Below are 18,156 nucleotides of genomic sequence, written 5' to 3' on the forward strand. Positions count from 1 at the left end.
CCCCGCCACGCAGATTTTGTTTATGTGTGAATTCTGGGGGGGCTTGTGTGGTGACACGTAATGTAACATAATTCACCTTTAGGAATAGTGTTGCCACACGGACTGATTAAGTGGTAACACAGGGGTTGATGCATGGCATTCCTGCTAACTCGCTATGCTAGGCAGTTGTGTTATTAAGGTTCTCTTCCTGGATGGATATTAAAGATTGGAATTCGATCCTGAATACTCCGCCTTCGACTCCGTATCTCCGGTACTACAGGAGTCTATTTGACGAGGAACCCGAACTCACAGGGATGGACGACGCGGGAATACACGTGAGAATGCGTGATTCGAGGGTTCTCAGACACACGGTGCTCCGTGCGCGCATTGAGCGTTGATGAAATGTACTTTAAAGCAGGCTTTTATGCACAGAAAAAGCACACCTGTCTTAACCGTAATCACTCGAGCGGAGCTGCAGGATGCAGAGCGTCCCATCACCGCTGATTGAGACGCCAGCGAGTCAAGCTGTCTGCCAAAATTAGACTCGAGAACCGTCTCCCGTTAGAGGAGGTGAAGAGTTGGAGCTCGAGAGGAGCGCGATCAAATAAATGAACAAAATGCCGCTCTGGTCGCAGGCCAAGAGCAAACAGGAAGGGCTTTAATAATCACATCACTTTGCACCGACGACACTTTTCTTCTTTGTTTCTCTCCTCCACTCGACGGTCACCTTTTCCCTGACGTCCAAAACAGAGAAACGACCTTCGTGGGTTCAGATATGCGCCTGGCTGTCATTTTTCTTTAATTACTCAACAGAAAGAAAAAAAGAAAACTAAAGACAAAGAGTCCACGGTCATTCCAGCAGCTCCGTGAGACCTGTACTCTCAGCTAAAGGCTAACGTTAGCATGCTAACAAAACCATTTAGGGACATTTCAATCCACTACTATGCGAATAAAGCTTTGAACTACTTGACTAACAATGCAATAGTACAACTTTTCTAAAAAAAGTCAGGTGCTAATCATCATGGATATCGGCTCCTGCACACGGCTGTATTGTTATAAATATTTCAGACGGGACCAAAGTGGTGATTACTGCGAAGAGGCTGCACTTTAGATTTTTTTTGTAGTGAAATAAAAACAAAAGACTGAATTTAAAAAATCGACAGCACCCATGCTGCCATTGTCCCGAACACAAAAGCAACTGAAGAGATAATTAAAGTGTTGATTACTTGCCCACGTGAAGCCGTGAAATGCTTTTATTTGTACTTTTTAAGTGCGGTATACGGACGGCACTCGACCGCACATTAAAAGTTGGGCTTTGCAGTGCCGTGACCTGCTTCGCGTTCCGGCTCACTGATAATACTTTGAAGAAGACAAAAGGGCCGAGCTCAATCGACGGCACGCCGACGACAATAATAATCACGTCCTCTTCTTTGTCTCTTCTCTCGTAATTATGGACACGCGTTCGTCGTCGAGACGTCTTCTTATTCGGTTCGCTTTCATTCGACCTTGAGCTCCAATGCGGATGAGCGTCGGGATTTGTGAAAAGAATAAATGAAAGGGAGTTTTGGTCCTCGTCATCGGCGCCTCAAGCTACAAAGAAAAGAAGAGCAGAACGAAAAAAAGAAAGAAAGAAAGGATCTCAGGAGGCCAAAGTGATCAGAAAGCTCACAAAGCTCATGCGTGCTCTTCATCTACCTTCACGTGCTCTTCATCTACCTTCACACGTGCTCTTCATCTAGGGGGAGGGGGGGGGATTTCACCGGCGTTGCAATGGACGACTTCCTTTCTAACGGGAAGTCATGGCTTCCGCTCGGTTTCACATAATCACTATATTCTCATGGACAGAGCAAGTGGCACTAATCATTTCTTGGCTCGGTTGACGCGCACTGGCATCCTCAATACTGGAGCGGTAAATTCAAGCCGCCGCCCACTCGCCGGCGACACAGCGTCCGTGTCCGTCTTTGTCTGGTGATTTACCGGCATCGCTATCGGAGTCGCCCAAGCAGCAGACGTGAAAGGCCGGCGCTTTCGCCTGAATTCAACGCCGCTAATGCCGTTTAAAATCACTCGGACCATTCATCACGGTGCATCTCCAATCACTATCGGTATCATTTCGGCATTGCATCACCGCAGCCGGTGGCCATTACCGCCCCGGAGCAAACAAGGAAAGATAATCATGTGTTTTTGGAGCAAAAGGTGGATGAGAAGCGCCACGGAGTATGGCCGACTAGAGTGTGTGTGTGTGTGTGTGTGTGTGTGTGTGTGTGTGTGTGTGTGTGTGTGTGTGCGTGATCAATATGGATGATGCATCCGATGCACCCTTGGGATTTGACCTGGTTTTTCATGGGGAAGACTCTCTCTCTCTCTCTCTCTGTCCCTCTCTCTCGCTCTCTCACACACAATGGGACGAATACCCGAGAAGTTCAGGCGCTGAATGTCACGTGACGGGTCGGACTCAAGCGAGAGGACGAGTGTGAACGCGGGACGACATAACGAGGCCGAGTCAGTCCACGCGGAGGGAATAATGTCTCCTCTTGCGTTGGAACGATTCTGGACAGAAATGGATGAAAGGGGAAGACACACAGCGAGATACAAGGGGGGGCTCGGGCCGATGACTCACACACCCCAGACCGGCGTCCACCGACCCTGACGGGGTGAGGCCAATCAGCGGTGACACGGAGGACAATCTCTCGGATGTCTGGCGAGCCGAGCCCGGCCATGGCTCACTGACCCACTGCAGGGAGGAGTTGATACACTACGACTCCAGCACTCCTAGTCTCGTGTGTGTGTGTGTGTGTTGCAGAAGCCACGTTTGCAGCAATTTCGACACAACAGACAAAGAGCCTTCATGATTTAAAGACTAAAGTAAAGTGTAAAATGAGGAGATTTTTCTCACTTGAAATGAATGCTAGAATCAACATGATTTGCATGGTTCCAGTTATGAATAGGGAACAAGGACGTCCTGGAATAGACCAAATGTTTCGGAAAAAAGGGACTGCTTTGAAATTAAAGATGCTTTTCATCCAAATGCATGCAGCCTTAAAGAGTTATGGTCCATAAGTACTCGTGCTTTTACGTCCTGTTGGACTAAAACCAGGAAAACAAGACGGCGTCCAGTCTCCAGACCCCTGGAGGTTGCTCCTGACAACAGAGATGGGTCATGATCGGCTCTCGTGACCCGCACTAGGCTTCGAGTGTGAACGCATCAGAGTCGACCTACTTCAACTCTCATAAATTACCTCATCGCGTGGTTTGAAACATACCCAGCGGACCACGCGGCGGCTTTGATGTTCTATTTTCAGAAGCCGCATGAGCATGGGCAGGTGCATTCTGGTCGGCTTTGAGTCCTTTAACATGGTGCAAGCCATAGAATTCATTTAGGATACCAGGAAAAGTGCAGAGATCCCACAGGGAAAAACTGCACCCTAAGAAATATAATGTTGCCCCTGACATCACGAGGAGAGGGGCAAAAAATGCCCCCAGTATTCCCTCCAATAATTATGATAGTTTAATATAATTTTATTGTTCTTTATTGCGTGTCCTATCTGTATTGCCTATACTAGACAGGTACACACAACAACAAAATCAATAAATCTAATTTTAAATGAAAAAAAAAAATAATAATAATTGTTGAAAAAAAATATAACAACAATAAATAACCAGAAAGAAATAAGAATAACATCTAGTATGATTGTCTGATTTATGTTTTCTGTTTTTTTTCAGTTAAAAACACTTTTAATCTGTAGACTACTGCTTGATAGTCGTATTATTGCCACTTTAATGACAATCGCTTATGTGAGCCTACATGAGTATATTTATTATTTTTGAACAAAGGTTCAAATATGTACATTTCCTACCCTGATTTTGCCCGAATGTGTCCTGGCTGAGCGCCAAACACAGAAGCAGCCGCCGCGTGGTTCACCAGCTTCAAGAGCAGCAGAGTTATGTCCCATGTACGTCTCAGTTAGATCATCTCTCTCTCTTTCGGTCTCTCTCTCTCATGTGAATGGATTTATAATACGTCAGGAAACTACAACCACAAAGAGGGGACTACAAAGTGACTGTGCATCTCTTGTTGGCTCCTCTGAGTCTAGAGTACAAAAACAACTTCTACACCATTTTGCATCCAAAATTTAATTTACCCAATTTCACTTTAAAAGGATTACTAAATGCATTATGCTAAATGGCTGCATGGCAATGACCTGGCATCAGGGAAATAAATTCCATTGTGGCAAAGCTCTTTGTGAACATGCTCTTACTTACTGGTAGACATTAACTTTTAAACATATTTTTATTTGATCAATTCATTTCTGGAAAATCACAATAAAGACGCTGCACATAAATGAGTGCAGCACATTGACGCACTAATTCATCTCTCTTTGGGTAATTTAATTCTGAGTGAGCAGATGTTGACAGTAAAAAAAAAAAAAAAGAAGGCTAAATTGCTTTTATATATTTTTATTGTTGCCAGGCAACTGTCACAACTCAACATCTGGTGATATGGTGAGTTCAGAGACGTACGCTTTCATTATCACGTCTTACTCATTTCGCGTTTTCAAAGCAACACATTAATAATGTTTTTCCAAGCAGAAGATATGTACATTGTGCGAGTGTGTTGACAGCGGCTGCATTTAGTCTAAAGGCATTTCACTGAAGGCCAAACTGACCCTTACGCCTTGAGTTGCTTTGTTCTCACCCCCGCACATACAGCTTTTACTTTCAGCATTTCATGTTTTATGACGTCTGATCAGGCCGTATATAGTTAAATATGCAACGATCCATATACCTTATTAGTAGGATCCATACTAAATGTATATATGCGCATATGTGCCGCAATATGGCGTCCGTACGCCTGCAGTCTGCTGGCTTCCTGTCCCCCTCTGAAACATAGACATAATCTAAACATCGCGTGCACTTAAAGTGGAATGGATTGTTTTCAGAGACCCAAACGATCCCCTTTTGAGAGGCTTCATTAAACAATCTGACTTCAGTTCACCACCTCACCATCTGCGTGGCCAATTAAAGAAAAAAGAAAACGCAGTTTCTCCACGCCCGGGCCTCAGAGAAAGTCTCCTCCTCTGCTCGTCTTCGTCGCTCTGATGCGAGGCATTCACGTAGGACGATGCTCGGAGGATACACGTGTGTGTGTGTGTGTGTGTGAGGCACGGAGAGAAGTCGTTAACTCACCATATCGATGGATGACACAGGCCCGATGCTGTTGACGTATATGCCCACATCGATGACTGTGGGCTTCACTGAAAAAGGCAGAAGGGAGGAGAGTGAGTGGCGGAGGCTGCACACGTTGTTCGTGGCACATCTAAACACGACATCGTTCTGTCGTATGTGTCATGTGTCTGTTTTCATGCTGTTACGCGTGTCCAGAGCAAACAATCAATACAATAATCAAGTTTAAAACAATGTTTTTTCGTCTCTCAGTCGCCTTAACCAATACAATGAGCCCCACCCCCCCCACACACACACACTCACTCCCCCCTCCCCACCACCACCAAGACAAGATGTATTTTGGAAATCAGAGAAGGCTGCACTGTGCTTCCTGGAGCTGTTACCGCGTTACCATGGCGATTAATAGCATTTCCAGAGATGTTTGTAGGGTCTGCGCTGATCTTGCATTTGATTCCTGGAAGAAATTTGTAAAAAAAGGATTTCACAAAAATGGAGCGACGGACACGTTGAACCGGTACCAGACCTCAACGCTGCGTCTTTGTTCTGCTTCATTACAGGAAAAGAGAAAACGGGTTTAGCGCTCTGCGGGTTTTGAGGACGCAACCACACAACACGCTGTGTTCTCTGACGTCTGGGTCACCGAACACGTTCTCAGAGGACACACGACGTACCAGAACACACCTCATGATGTTTTTGACACGCAGCAAGACAGAGGTGGTTTTTTCTTTTCTCACTGCCCCTTTAAATCTAATGACCCCCCCCCCCCCCACACACACACAGCTGTTTGGGGGCGTTAACGTGGTGGGGGCCACCATGGCCACAATATTGGTCTCTCTCTCTCGCTCCCTCCCTCTCCATCTCTCGCTCCCTCCCTCTCCCTCTCTCCATCCCTCTCTCTCTCTCCCTCCCTCTCCATCTCTCTCTCTCTCTCCCTCTCGCTCCCTCCCTCTCCATCTCTCTCTCTCTCTCCCTCTCGCTCCCTCCCTCTCCATCTCTCTCTCTCTCCCTCTCTCCATCCCTCTCTCTCTCTCCCTCTCGCTCCCTCCCTCTCCATCTCTCTCTCTACGTCTCTCCCTCTCCATCTCTCTCTCTCCCTCTCCATCCCTCTCTCTCTCTCCCTCTCCATCTCTCTCTCTCTCTCTCTCCTCTCTCTCTCCTTTCTCCTCTCTCTCTCTCCTCTCTCTCCTCTCTCTCTCCCTCTCTCTCCTCTCTCTCTCTCCTCTCTCTCTCCTCTCTCTCTCTCTCTCCTCTCTCTCTCCTCTCTCTCTCTCTCCTCTCTCTCCTCTCTCTCTCTCTCCATCTCTCTCTCTCTCTCTCTCTCTCTCTCTCTCTCTCTCTCTCTCTCTCCATCTCTCTCTCCCTCTCTCTCTCTCTCTCTCCGTCTCTCCCTCTCTCTCTCCATCTCTCTCTCTCTCCCTCTCTCTCTCCCCCTCTCTCTAACAAGGCTTCTGTTGCAGCATCTAGAGGAGGTCGAGCGTCTCTGTGTCACAGCCTTGTGTCGTTGCTGTTTGTGACCTTGGATTTGAACGTGCCCGGTGGGGAAAGTGGGTGACGATGAGGAGGGCGAGTCGCCTTTTACTGTCATTTTTTTGCAGGCAGAAGGTCAGACGTTCCGCTGTGAGTTGCTGCACTGTCAAAAATAATATATTTAGTCTCCGTGGGAAGCGGGGATTCTCGTTGGGGGGAAAAAACCAAGTCCACTCCAGGGTGCCGTTCTTCAGGCACACTCAAGATACTTTACAGATCCACTCGAAGCAGAAGGGAAAAAAACAGTGGTAAAATCCTCAAATTTTAAGAGTTACACAAACAAGATTCCCCCGACACATCGATGTTAAACGCTGCATGTTTAAACTCCTCCGTCCCTGCAGACAAGGCGAGTGTGAGCGGTGAGTTTGACCCCCGACCTCCATCGGTAAAGCTGCTCGCCATTCAACGAGATGAAGTCCGCATGTTTTTTTACGGCGCGGCTTCCAGGTGTGAATACGAAGCGGGGCGTCGCTGAGAAAACGAACAAATGCCCTCGAGTGAATCTTCTTGGCACAAAAGCCGGTTAACAGGAAGGTGAAAAAACAACTGAAGGAACAGCGACTTTAATTGGAATCTATTCCTCAATCTACAGACAGCGCTGCATTAATTAACAGCCCTAAACGATATGAACTAATAATGTTAGCTGGCGCATGTTGAGGGGAAGGGGGAGGGGGGGGGCGGGGCTCCTTAGTGAATCCATGACCCACGATACCCTCATTTTAACGGCTCTTAACGGTTCGCTGATATTGCAGCCTTGTTACGACGTCGTTAAATCGTCTCCCCGGTCACGCCGCGCGGTGTGAAAAAGCAGAATCGGCGTGTACACGTGTGCGTGTCGCATCTCCAGGGTCCCGCCGCGCCGCGCCCACGGATGAAACCGGTTTGGGTTTCGCGACGCCCCGCCGGGAGGGAGGCTTCGATTCGTTTCCCGGCGGCATGTTTCCGCTCCGCCGACCGGACGACGAGGGACAACAATGCAGATGCGCTTCTGAAAAAAATATTATTGCGATTACTATTTCTCGGCTGGCCTCGTGGGGCGCCCGCAGACACGTTCTCTTGTGAATCTGTATCCTAACATACAGCCGTGGCCGGTGAAAAGAGCCTGGTGGTCACCAACAGATTATGATGCAAGAAGACATTCTTGCATCATAAACTCACGATGAGAATCCAATCCTCGTTGTCCGGTTGGGACCACGCGACACAATCAAAATGTCCAATCCAGAGGCCTTCGTTGTTCACGTGGGGGAAACCGGGGGGCCGGTATTTGAGCATGCAGCGGGAAAACCCTGAGACACGCCGCCAGTCTCAGACGGCGATAAACAAGATGCACGCTTTTGGGAATGCAGACTAGTCCAACTCATCTGCAGTTTCTTTTGGGGATTATGGGGTGGAAAAAAACACCTGGAGGGATCCGCGGTGACAGTGTCCCACCTCTGGGACCTATTTGCAGAGGAAACTTAGACAATTTAATGGACCGCGGGAGTGGAAGCATGGGCTGGAAAGCTGATGTGTTTCAGCTTAGCAGCAGCATTCAGAAACCGGGACAACCCGAGGGAAATTGTCCTCATTTTTCACCACGGGGGATAATGAAGGTAGAGGATGACACGTAAAGCAAACTGTTTTAGACAGTCGGCTCGACCCAGTTACAGTAATCACTTCACGAGGGAATAACGACAGTCCAGTCTCCCTGGAAGTGTGTGTGTGACATTTGAGCAAACGCAACCAAAGCAAAAGCTGAGTCGACTTGACATGTCCAGGTAACGTACGGCAGCATGGTGTGAAATGGTGTGTCTGACTGTTTGGCATCAGCTTCATTAGATACGACGGCCATAGAAACATCCGCTTCCTGTGAACCATGAGACAAACTGCCGGAGAGGAACGTCACCTCAGTGTCTCTCGTTTAGAAGCGAGGCCCTCGTCTTTGTGTCTTTGAATCGTTGAGCCGTGGCGAACACCCTGGAACACAATACTTACACGAAAGCCTCGGCTGCTGTTGCTATGGAGACGAAGTCGGCCGAAAGTGCGAATCAGAGCGCCGGTGGATCCAAAATGCTCCGTTCTCGAAATTTTGTGAACGAAACCGGGGGCAAAAGTTGCCGAATTCATTTAAAGTTGACTCAAAATGTAGAAGAGCATTGGATCCATAAAGCCGGTCCGATATCTTGACCGTCTCCGGCGCGTTTGGGTGATTCCAGGTCCAGCTGCAGTCTGCTCGTTAGGACACAGCAACTCTCCTCCCACTGGTGTGGGTCAGGAAGTTCAAGTTGCTTATGGATCCACAAAGAATGAATCTGCAGACATCCTTCACTTCATACTCCCATCCACAGAAACAACACGTGATGTCATACATGACCTCGTGTGTGCAACAGCCCTGCGGCCCACAATGCCGTTGGCTCGGCAGCTCTACTCCTCCAGCTTTTATGCACACTTTAACAGAAAATTCATCGGAAATAAAAGAATGCAGAAATTAAATTGCTAAAGTCATAATTAGCTATCGATTCAAAACATAAAACACAAGTGCCTCTACGGGCTGACGACAGGAATGTATCTGTGTCAGCTCTCTGGTGTCAGCCCCCTAGCGGTGATCACAAGTAGGCCAGGCAGCAGTTGGGTTTTTTTTTATAACTGGACTCCCTGAACTCTCTTTTGGCACGGCAGACACAAAAGGCAATGGCGGTGGTCTAAAACTCTAGAAAGCCGTCTCTACACCGGCCAAGTGTAAAGCCGACCGGGTGAACTCGAGCTGTGTGAAGGACTCCTCGCTGTGAAGTGAGAGGTAATGGGTCTGATGTTGGGGCACAGTGGAAGTAAAGTTTATTTATTTATTTATTTATCGCAAACTAAGTGTCACAAAGTGCAGTAAAGGGATCTATTCAAACAAATTTGGCAATAAAAGGGGCCAAAACATTTCAGTTAAAAGAGCAAATACACAGTAAAAGATGGTGCAATAAAAATAAATAAGCAGAGAAGATAAAAAGCAGGACATAGGATATTTAAATTAACCAAGTGCCAGTGTAAACAGGTGTGTTTTGAGAGGTAGTTTAAATGATTTCCCTAATAAGCCGCTCTCTGCTTTGGCGCTGGACATTTTCAAAGCTCACACACACACACACACACACACACACACACACACAAACACACACACACACACACACACACACACACACACACACACACACACACACACACACACACACACACACACACACACACACACACACACACACACACACACACACACACACACACAAACACACACATGGCTGATTGCTGAAAAATGTCAAAACGGCCAAGAAGAAGAAAGAAGAAAGAAAAAAAGACCGAAGAACTCATATACAGAAGAATCTCTCACTAACTTTTAATGAAATTGATCTAATGGGCTTGTGAGATAATGGTTGAATTTGCATAACATTTGAAGCACAGTCAGCCCACCTCATCTGGATAATTAAAAAAATGTCCATTCAGATTTGCACTTCATGAAATGTAATAAATGGAAACATGCCACTTCATTCAGAGATGTCACTAATAGTCTGCCTCCTTCGTCGATGTAAATGAAAAGTACAAAAAATAATGTAGACGCTTCTCAATATAAGGTAGCCCAGATACTATGACCTCTTTTATAAATATATAACTCTTTCCAGACAATGTCCATAACAACGGAACACAATTGTGTAAAAAGTGGAATTTATGACAGAGCCGTTGTAATGAAATAAAAGATCAGAATAATTAACTGAAGTGGCCACTGTGTCTTCTTTATAATATAAAATTGCAATACATTTTCCTATGAAGTAATCCACCGACGACACAATTTATGTCTCAAAAGAAATGTTTAAATAACTCGCGGTCGGCAGGCAGAAGCCATCTGGTTCTTTGTAAGCAGGGAGATGCGGAGGCTACAAATTATATTTGACCCACATCTGTACAGTTCGGATGACCCCCCACACACACACACACACACTCCAACAGGACAAGCCGGGGCGTCAGCTGCAGTCACCAAACTCCTGGGAAAGAGGAGTCCCTCACACGCAGGTGATGCCTCCCGTTTGATCACCTGACCTCCTGACCTCTACACGACAAGCCCCGCAGTGGCACGAAAGCATCCGATTACAGTTAATAACATAATAATAAAAGTTACGGCCTCGTTTAACAAACCCGAGCGAACCCAGCAGTCCCAGTAGAGGGGCTCTACCCTCTGTGCCTGAACCTGTACGGCAAGTTATTAACACCAGCGCCACGACACTCACTGCAGCGTGAAAAGAAAATGGATGTGAACTGGGAGAGAGAAAAAAAATCACATTGTGAGGTGTTGGAAAAAGTAATGCGAGTCTAAATGAAAAGATGTTTCCATCGGATATATATTGACCGTCCGTGTGTGTGTGTGTGTGTGTGGGGGGGAGGACTTGTATTCAGCTCCCTGAATCCAATCCAATAGATCTGGGAAGAGAAGGTATGTGTGTTCCCTCGGAGGTTTAATGAGAACCAGGCCACGGGAAAGGTCTCAGTGCTTATGAATCGCCAACAGGCAATCACACCGGGCAACAATACCGCTGTATAAGATGTGTGTGTGTGTGTGTGTGGGGTGGGGGGGGGAAATCTCACAATTGAATGTCCGTTAAAGCAAACAGCTCTAATGCTCACGCTGCTGGAGGAGTCGCATTCAGCCATTAGTTACTGAACTGAGTGAATTGGAAGTCATTTCTGAGAGAGGATTTTAGTGCTCAAAAACAGTTATTTTTATTTGTTTGTATTATGCAAATAGGCTTTGGACATCTGCCGACGCGTCAATGTCTTTTATGGGGGAAGAAACTGAACGCTAGAGCAACTCAAAAGTCGGAGCCGGTCGTCACGGCGAGACACATTTTGGATTTAATTAGACTTTGTGTCCGTCAGGTAAATAATGAACTTTGCATATTTTGCTCCCCTGGTGCTGCCGCAATAATGGAAACCGCCGGATACTGAACAGGCTCATCATGTCGAGGACCGCCCCCCCCGTAAGTTAAATCTTATGGAGGATTTAAAAGGTCAACATGCAAAAAAATATATAAACTAGAACGGGCACTCGGTAGAGCGCATACCTTCGCATATCACAAGATTGGGCATTGAATTATGAACATGGTGGCATTAGTTGCATGCCAATACAAATTGACCGTGCTATGGTAAAAAGAAGATTTTGACCTTTCCATAACCTTGACCCGATTGATCCCAAAATCTAATCAAATGGTCCCCGGATAATAACCAATCATCCCACCAAATGTCATGCGATTCGGTTTCAAACTTTTTGTGTTATGCGAATAACACGCATACAAATAAATAAATAAATAAATAAATACACGGCGATCAAAACATAACCTTCTGCATTTTCAATGCGAAGGTAACAAAGTGAAATACAATAGATATTGTTAAACGAGTTTCATTTTTATGTATGAATGTATTGGGTGATAATCAAATGAAACACACACACACACACACACAACACAAACCCCAACACCTGCGGCCTTAGTGTCCAGTTAAACTGTCCGGGTTATTAAAGTTGACTCACAACTTCCAACCAATCACAAGCCACGCTTTACAGCCGCCACGCTGAATGGAAAACAACTAATTCAGTCATAGAAACAAAGCTTTTATTCAACGATGACACATTTAGTGCATATGTAATTCGTTTCACTGCATTTCTTTGTTGTTAATTTAGGGATTTTTCAACGCTCCGTCAAATCTGGCGCAATCGTGAATAAATATTCTCGCCCAAAAAACAGCTCCAACAAAACGCTCGCTGGGATTTGTTCTCCGCTGAATAGCTCAGCTTAATTAGAAACAGAAGCAGCACAGGTGCAAGCCGCCCTTTTCCTTTCCTCGTTTTCAAAGCCCCCCCCCCCCCCAAATCCACCCGTGCTCTGGAGGCAGTGGAGTGGACATAGGAGACACAGATGGGAATCGATGAAATGGTTCGAGCTCACAGGGATAAGACGTGTCAGCCATGATCTGGACCCCGCTTGGTCTTATGACTCCTTAATGCACTTCACCGTCAGCCCCTCTGCTCTAAAGCGCCACGCTTTACGGCGCTCGACAACCTCTTTGGAGATGAATTAAACTTTTGAGGAGAAGCTAACAATCCGGTCGTGGCGTGTTTCCTTTCTTTCTTGTGAATAACGGAGGCGGGCATACGACAACAACAAAAATAAATTGAAATAAATATAATGAGATCGTCTAATCTGGAAGTGATTACGATCACAATGCCTTCCAGCACACGGACAGACATCGCCGTGGCGACGTGACACGAAGCCGTGTACTGTTGTGGCCGACTTGATATCAACCGTGAAGAAGAAAAGCTGGTTTTGGAAAAACCAAGCTCCGTCATTGGCTGAAGTCAGAGTCACGTGGCATTTGATTGGCTGTAAAGGATTCGATCGATCTCAAATGTTCCATCAGGATTCCGAAAGTGTTATAGGGGGATATGCTAAATCACCATGGAGTGTGTGTGTGTGTGTGTGTGTGTGTGTGTGTGTGTGTGTGTGTGTGCCAGCACCTCCCTCCCGCAGGCGATTGTCAGCTCGGCTAACCTGGCTACGTAAGACCTCGCGAGGCGTTGGCCGGGATCTAAACTTCCTCTTCGTCAAATGAAATGTCACTGGATTTGAAATATGGAGGAGGCTTGGCGGAGGCTCGTCCTTTCAGCCGGCGAAGGCGTCACCGCTGTGCCAAATGTCATCTCAGTGAGGATCAAGGAGACGAGGCCCGTCAGGACCAAGTGCGCCTCAAAGACACCCATCTTCTGGGTCTGAGTCGGAGGTGGAGAGAGAAACTGCAGTGGAAAAGCTCCAATTTTGGGAAGGGTTCAAGAAATTACCCCAAACAAAGAGTGCAGACTTTTAAAAAACAATTAGCAATCATCCCATCAGGAGTCAGGATGTCAAACCTCTTCTAAAAGAAGTTAACAACAAACATATCAAATGTCATTCAGCCCGTCATGGCTAGAATACATAGTACGACTACAAGGAAAAACTACTAGGAAAAACTTTTAGGTCATGAAACAGTTTCACTATAATATTGATGCCTCAGAAGATTCTATATATACATATATATTAATATATATATATATATATATAAATATATTCCATTCCAAAAATGGAATGGAATGAAATATATATGGGAAAAAAATGGAAGGGAATATATATATATACATATATAAATATATATACAAATGTAAATATACATATATATACAAATGTATATATACAGATATATGTATACATATATATATATATATATATATATATCGTTATGGTACATGTAGTCCACCATGGAAGTGAATTCTCGTGGGTGTTTTATTGACCGAACACTAATTTCTCCGGCTGCGAAGTCGTGCCGGCATACGTACCAGGATGCTTTGTGAGAGAGCAGGGAGTTTCTTTTTTATATTACAACTTCCAATAAAGAAAGAAAATGAAATCACAAAATGTCGTCCTATTCTTACACCTAAAATCAGGAAAATGCAATCTCACACCTTCGCACTTGATTGCTTTGTAAACTCGACGTAAAAAAAACTGAACAGAAACTAAAGAGAATTCCCCAAAGTCAAAAATACATCGACATTATGTCACCGGAAGAAAAACAGATTTATCATCCTCACCCTGGAGACAGCACACACTACAGAAACAACGAGGACGGAGATGAGGTGGAAAAGCTGCTAATTATCCTTTTAATTCACATTTGTGATTCATATTTTTACAATGTTTTTTTCTAATTTCACCCGGGTAAAAGGACCTGAATATTTACAACAAAAGAGAGGTGATTGAGTGAGGGAGACAGAGAAACTGACGGAAAGAGAATGAGAGAGCAGCAGGAAACGGCTGCTAGCCAATCACGACTGAGCAGCTTTGGGTTCTGCTTCTGACAAACACCTGGCTCTCATCTGACTCAGAGACCTGCTCTTTATACGCACACACACACACACACACACACACACACTCATACACACAAATACACACACTCACGTTGTGTTTACACGCCAGGAAACCACTCATCTTATGAACAAAAAGCAAACCAATATACTTATGACCATGTGGTATTTCAGTTTTTCTTTTTTAATAAATTTGCAAACATTTCTACATGTCTGTTTTTTTCTGTCCAGATGGGGTGCTGAGTGAACATTCATGAGAAATAAAATGAACTTTTTTGATTTTAGCAAATGGCTGCAATAAAACAAAGAGTGAACATTTTAAAGGGGTCTGAATACTTTAAAAGTAGTCACTGCTTGTTGGGTACGGTTATACGGCCGGCCCTCTAGTGGGGCGCAGTGGTATTACACGTGTGGCGCAGGAGGAAATGCCAGGATTATTGGCGTTTAAAACAAGAGCTCAACATTGAGCAGGAATTGAGTGGCCGTATCAAGCCTGTTTAAAAATAGAGTGGAGAGCAGGCTTATTGCAGCCATATGAATACTAATACAACTTGACAGGCACATCTGCACTAATTTAGTTTTGCACCGGTTGCACACTATCGTTTTGAAAATGTATGAAGTGTAAAACTCTTTATTGTCCAATATTTGAACTTCATTGCAATCACAGTAAACTATTTTGCGTGCTTGTCGGTGTTCAGGAAATGTTACTCAAACAGCATTCAATACAGCATTTGTTGGGGACTATTTTCAGCAGCGTATTGATATACATGCGTGTGTTTCCGCCGCCTCACATTATCCTGCTGCGACATTAACATTTCAAGGACGACGCTGGGGGTCCGTCGACTGGATCTCATGCAACTTTCATCCTTAATTATGAGAACGGTGCTGGAGGGAGATCCCCCCCCCCCCCCAACCACTACCCCGACTGAACCGAGCACGTGAAAACAGAGCCGGAGGATTAAGCCTTAATAAACCTTAATAAGCCTTAATAAACCTTAGTAAGCCTTAATAAACCTTAGTAAGCTTTAATAAACCTTAGTAAGCTTTAATAAACCTTAATAAGCCTTAATAAGCCTTAATAAACCTTAGTAAGCCTTAATAAACCTTAATAAGCCTTAATAAACCTTAATAAGCCTTAATAAACCTTAGTAAGCCTCAATAAGCCTTAATAAACCTTAATAAGCCTTAATAAACCTTAGTAAGCTTTAATAAGCCCTAAGAAACCTTAATAAACCTTAATAAGCCTTAATAAGCCTTAATATGACTTCAAATCCACAGGTCCAGTTTGTGAATGGAAATAATCAAATATATTCACATCTATAAATCATCTCACAACTTCCAGATGTATCTGGTGACCCTCTTTAGGGGGGGGGGGGGGGGGTGGACCCTAAACCACTTAACTAAACCACACCTCTTTGTAGATACATGTAGTTTAAACCAGCTACAACAATAAAATGCCACGAGCACATCGCTGCAACCACATTAACAATGTAATGCTGCAATGTCATCTTTATAAGTTTTACTTACTTTTACAGTAGATGCAACGTTCGCTCTTTGTTTTGTTCACCAAGTCAAATACTCATCGGACCTCCACGGATGCTTCTCACGTCCCTCTTTAACTCGTTCAGTACGTTCATGAACAACCAAAACAGCACAGACTGCATTTAAATCGTCTCCATAACTGTGTGGAAGCCATACTACATCGAAGAGCGATGCTAAATGCAATGCATGATGGGTCATCGTCACCACGGTTACTCACAGCGCTGTGCCGATGGCTGACCTTTGGAGGCACTTCACCTCCACTAGAAGGTACTCTCAGAGCGACCGATCAAAAGACAGGGGTCAACCGGGGTTGATTTGGTATGAAGTCACTGCATAATTTATGTTTAAATATGAAAGTATTCAAGCTAACGAGAGGGGAAGAAACAAGATGAGTATTTATTCACATTGTGATCAAACTGAATTAGAAGTTCTGCTTTGAAAACACACGTTTATCGTAGCTCTGTTTAAGAAATGGATCTGAGCTCTACCTCCACTAAGTAGCCAATTTGAATTAACTTTACCCTTTAAATTAAGTTGCTCCAGCGAGTATGAAACCTATTCAACTCGTAAATCTGTCCTTTTAATCCAAAAAATGGTCTGAAATAAAAACAAGGCGTCATTTTTTAAGTCCCATGTTGGACTTTGAGACACAACTCAAGGCATTCAGCCGTGGACCGGACCGCGTGAGTGAGATGCTGATCCCTACAGGGCCAGTGGGCCGCTCAAAGGTCAAGACTCGAGGTGATCACGTTTTTTCAGTGAGTACAGCTCATCTCAAAAACCTGTAAACTATATTAAAAAATATATAATTTAAAAACACACAAAAAACAAACGTTCTCTGGTGCACGGACAGCACCGCGGACCCACGACTACACCGAGGTGTGCTTCTCCCCCCACACACGAGCTCTACAACCCGCCGATGGGACCCGACTCTAACCTCCGATGTCCGGCCGCAGCGTCTTGTCGTATTCCTTCAGCAAATTGTTGAGGATGCGCGTGGCGTCCTCGTGGTGCGACCTGGGGACCAGCATCTGGTTGACACTGGCGTCGTTGGGATCCTCGTCGTCGGCGCCATAATCCAGTGGATCAGAACTGGGGGGAGGGGGGGGGGGGACAAAAGGGGGGAGGATGGGGGGTTCGTTAATCCTGTTGATGCGCTGCTGCGCCCCTCTTTTAATAAACACCATTGTCATAATAAACACACACAACTTCGTCGCAGTTGCGTATGCTGCTTGTATTCGAATGCATTGGTGTGTGTGTGTGGGCACAGCAGTCTTGCGTGCGTGTGTGTGTGTTCAGGGAAAGCCCTTCGAAGAAAAATGTTTAAAAAAACACCACATGCAGCCAGACTCCTTCACATACAATGCGTTAACCCCCCCCCCCCCCCCCAGCGCAGAGTAAACATGTGAACTTGTACAGCTTCAAAGAAACATCTCCCATGCAGCTGTTGATCATGCACATACAAATACATATTTTTTTAAAAGAGGCACAAATCCGACTCACCGAGCACCTTGCGCCAGAAGTATGAAGAGGATGACCCCGGACTTGATTGTCATTTTTCCATGCGTGGATCTCCCCCCTCCGGATCACAGGGAACAAATAAATCGGTGTAACGGAGATCCGGCGATGCTGCTGCCGCCGCTGCGATAAAGTGCCAGTACAGTAAAGGTGTGTGACCATCAATCCGGGCTCTGAACTTCCTCATCCGCCCACACACTTTCTTCTGCGTGTCATCTTCGACCCACACGGCGGTCTCTCTCTCTCTCCCCCCCACCTTCCCCTCCCTCCCCTCCTCGATACCTCCGAGCTCCGCACAGGGGTTCCACCGGGACGCACCCGCGAGCGATCAATCAATGTGATCAGTCGGACGGGATCCAGCAGCGCGCTCCTCTCTCCTCCAGACGCCTGGACGCAGTGGTTGGGTGGTGCTGGTGCTGCCAGTTCTGGTGCTGGTGGTTCACTGCACCTGGATCACAATTGCATTATCCAGATGTAGATTTTTTTATATTTTTTCCTCCCCAGGCTGC

General features: G+C 45.6%; 1 protein-coding gene across 3 annotated transcripts in view; it reads right to left on the reverse strand.

The window, feature by feature from the left end:
* Positions 1–17,864, reverse strand: part of LOC130204581 (gamma-aminobutyric acid receptor subunit gamma-3) — a 52,872-nt gene extending 35,008 nt beyond the window's left edge. For 2 of the 3 annotated variants that reach the window (XM_056431412.1, XM_056431411.1), the window contains exons 1-3: positions 17,633–17,864; positions 17,067–17,221; positions 5,167–5,234 (exon numbers count right to left, since the gene is read on the reverse strand). In XM_056431412.1, coding sequence (XP_056287387.1) covers positions 5,167–5,234; positions 17,067–17,221; positions 17,633–17,685 — 276 coding nt within the window. In that variant the 5' untranslated portion in view covers positions 17,686–17,864. Of the gene's footprint in view, positions 1–5,166; positions 5,235–17,066; positions 17,222–17,632 lie in introns of those variants that run through there. The other variant, XM_056431413.1, reaches the window with a different exon arrangement.
* Between the last annotated feature and the right edge of the window lie 292 nt (positions 17,865–18,156).

The sequence above is a fragment of the Pseudoliparis swirei genome, chromosome 14 (genome assembly GCF_029220125.1).
Source record: "Pseudoliparis swirei isolate HS2019 ecotype Mariana Trench chromosome 14, NWPU_hadal_v1, whole genome shotgun sequence".
In the NCBI taxonomy this organism is placed as follows: domain Eukaryota; kingdom Metazoa; phylum Chordata; class Actinopteri; order Perciformes; family Liparidae; genus Pseudoliparis; species Pseudoliparis swirei.